Here is a 1527-nt window from a genome sequence, read left to right on the forward strand (position 1 = left end):
AGGAAGATGGGCACCAGCACGGCCATGTAGGAGTAGGACAGCACCGGTGTGATCGCATTGGTCACCTGCCATGAGGGCAAGCAGGGGCTGAGCGCTGGGCACATCCCTGGCAATGCCCCCAACCTGCAGATGGTATGGGCACTGGCTGCTGACCCCCACGGCAGCACCTCCTTGGGGAGCACTGTGACCAGCAGCATGCTCAGCTGGGGGTCTGGCTGAGCCTTGGCCCCTTCCCGTGCCGGGAATGCAGCGTTCCCACAGCGCAGCAGCCAGCTGGGATTGAGGCCAGCATCCCTTGGTTGGGCGACGATGACATTGTGGCCCCTCCTTGTTTAACCCCATTGTTGCCAGCGGCCTAGCAGTGCACTGTGCCATCATGGAAAAGTCTCCCCAGTGGGATGGGGCATGACTTCTCCCAGCCCAGCACCCTCCCACAGGATGCTAAGGTGGGCAGGGGTCACACACTACCCCCAAAATCAGTTGCCAGCCTGGGCAGGAGGTTTTATGCCAGGGCAAGCTGAGCCTGGGACTCAGGGGATAGGGTGATCTCACAGCCAAGTGAGACAAGGCGCCACAACACATCACCTTTCCTGCCCAGAAAGCACCACCATGAGTCACCACATGCTGCCATGCCCAGGACACGTCACCCCTGTGCACCCCAGAAGCACTGAGGGATGCTCTGTACAGCCCCAGGATGGTGACCATGGCCATAAAGGGGGACACCCGGGTGGGGGACCAGATGCCCACAGCTCACCTCTGCCTTTGTGAAGTTCTTGTCGGCCCCCAGCAGATAGGGGGTGATGAAGCTCTCCCCGGGCCGGATCTGCGTCATGAAGCCATAGAAGCAGAGGTAGCAGACCTGTAGCTTCCAGCGCTGGTCTGGCCCCATCTCCGGTGCCGGCTTTTTGGCGTCATCATTCTTGGGCATGGCTCTGCAGCAGGACAGCAGCATTATCCTGGGAGCCATTAGCTACGCAGGCTCTGCTGGACCACGCAGCCCCTCTCTGTCCACAGGCGCTCTCGGACGCATGGAAAACCAGGGCGCTGCAGTTTCTGTGGAAAAAGCAGCATTTGGCACAGGCTCAAAATTCCTCCAGAATCGCAAGGCAAACAAACACCACTACCTTCTCCCCAGGAGATGTTCTGGGAAGAAGAAAAGCAGCCATGCATCTTGCTGTGCAGAAGCAGGGGGGGGTCATTTTGGGCGGCATTCGTACATCACGTGCATCCGGAGCCTGGATGCATGGAGCATCTGGATCCACAGTGGGGCATCCTCAGCTCCCATCACCTCCTTTTCCTCACCTTTAAGACTCAGTGGGGTTTTGCTGCTTCTTGGAGCAACACTTCCCTCTGAGCTGCAGAGGCAGAGGGATGCAGATGCCCTGCACGGGGAATGCTCTGGAGGGGATGGCACAAGAATGTGCTGGCTGTGGAAATGAGTTAATGTGCACACTGGGCATGGGGCCACCCGTGTTACTCAGTAGCGGGGTGGCTGGCAGGACTTCAGCTGAGCCGCAGGCAAGTGGC

General features: G+C 59.3%; 1 protein-coding gene across 1 annotated transcript in view; it reads right to left on the reverse strand.

Moving 5' to 3' along the window:
- SLC19A1 (solute carrier family 19 member 1) overlaps positions 1-1062 on the reverse strand; it is a 3094-nt gene extending 2032 nt beyond the window's left edge. The window contains 2 exon segments of the mRNA XM_005430634.2: positions 1-65; positions 755-1062. The exon segment at positions 1-65 is cut by the window's left edge and continues 359 nt beyond it. Coding sequence (XP_005430691.2) covers positions 1-65; positions 755-967 — 278 coding nt within the window. The 5' untranslated portion in view covers positions 968-1062.
- Between the last annotated feature and the right edge of the window lie 465 nt (positions 1063-1527).

Source organism: Geospiza fortis, unplaced genomic scaffold (genome assembly GCF_000277835.1).
Source record: "Geospiza fortis unplaced genomic scaffold, GeoFor_1.0 scaffold474, whole genome shotgun sequence".
NCBI lineage: Eukaryota > Metazoa > Chordata > Aves > Passeriformes > Thraupidae > Geospiza > Geospiza fortis.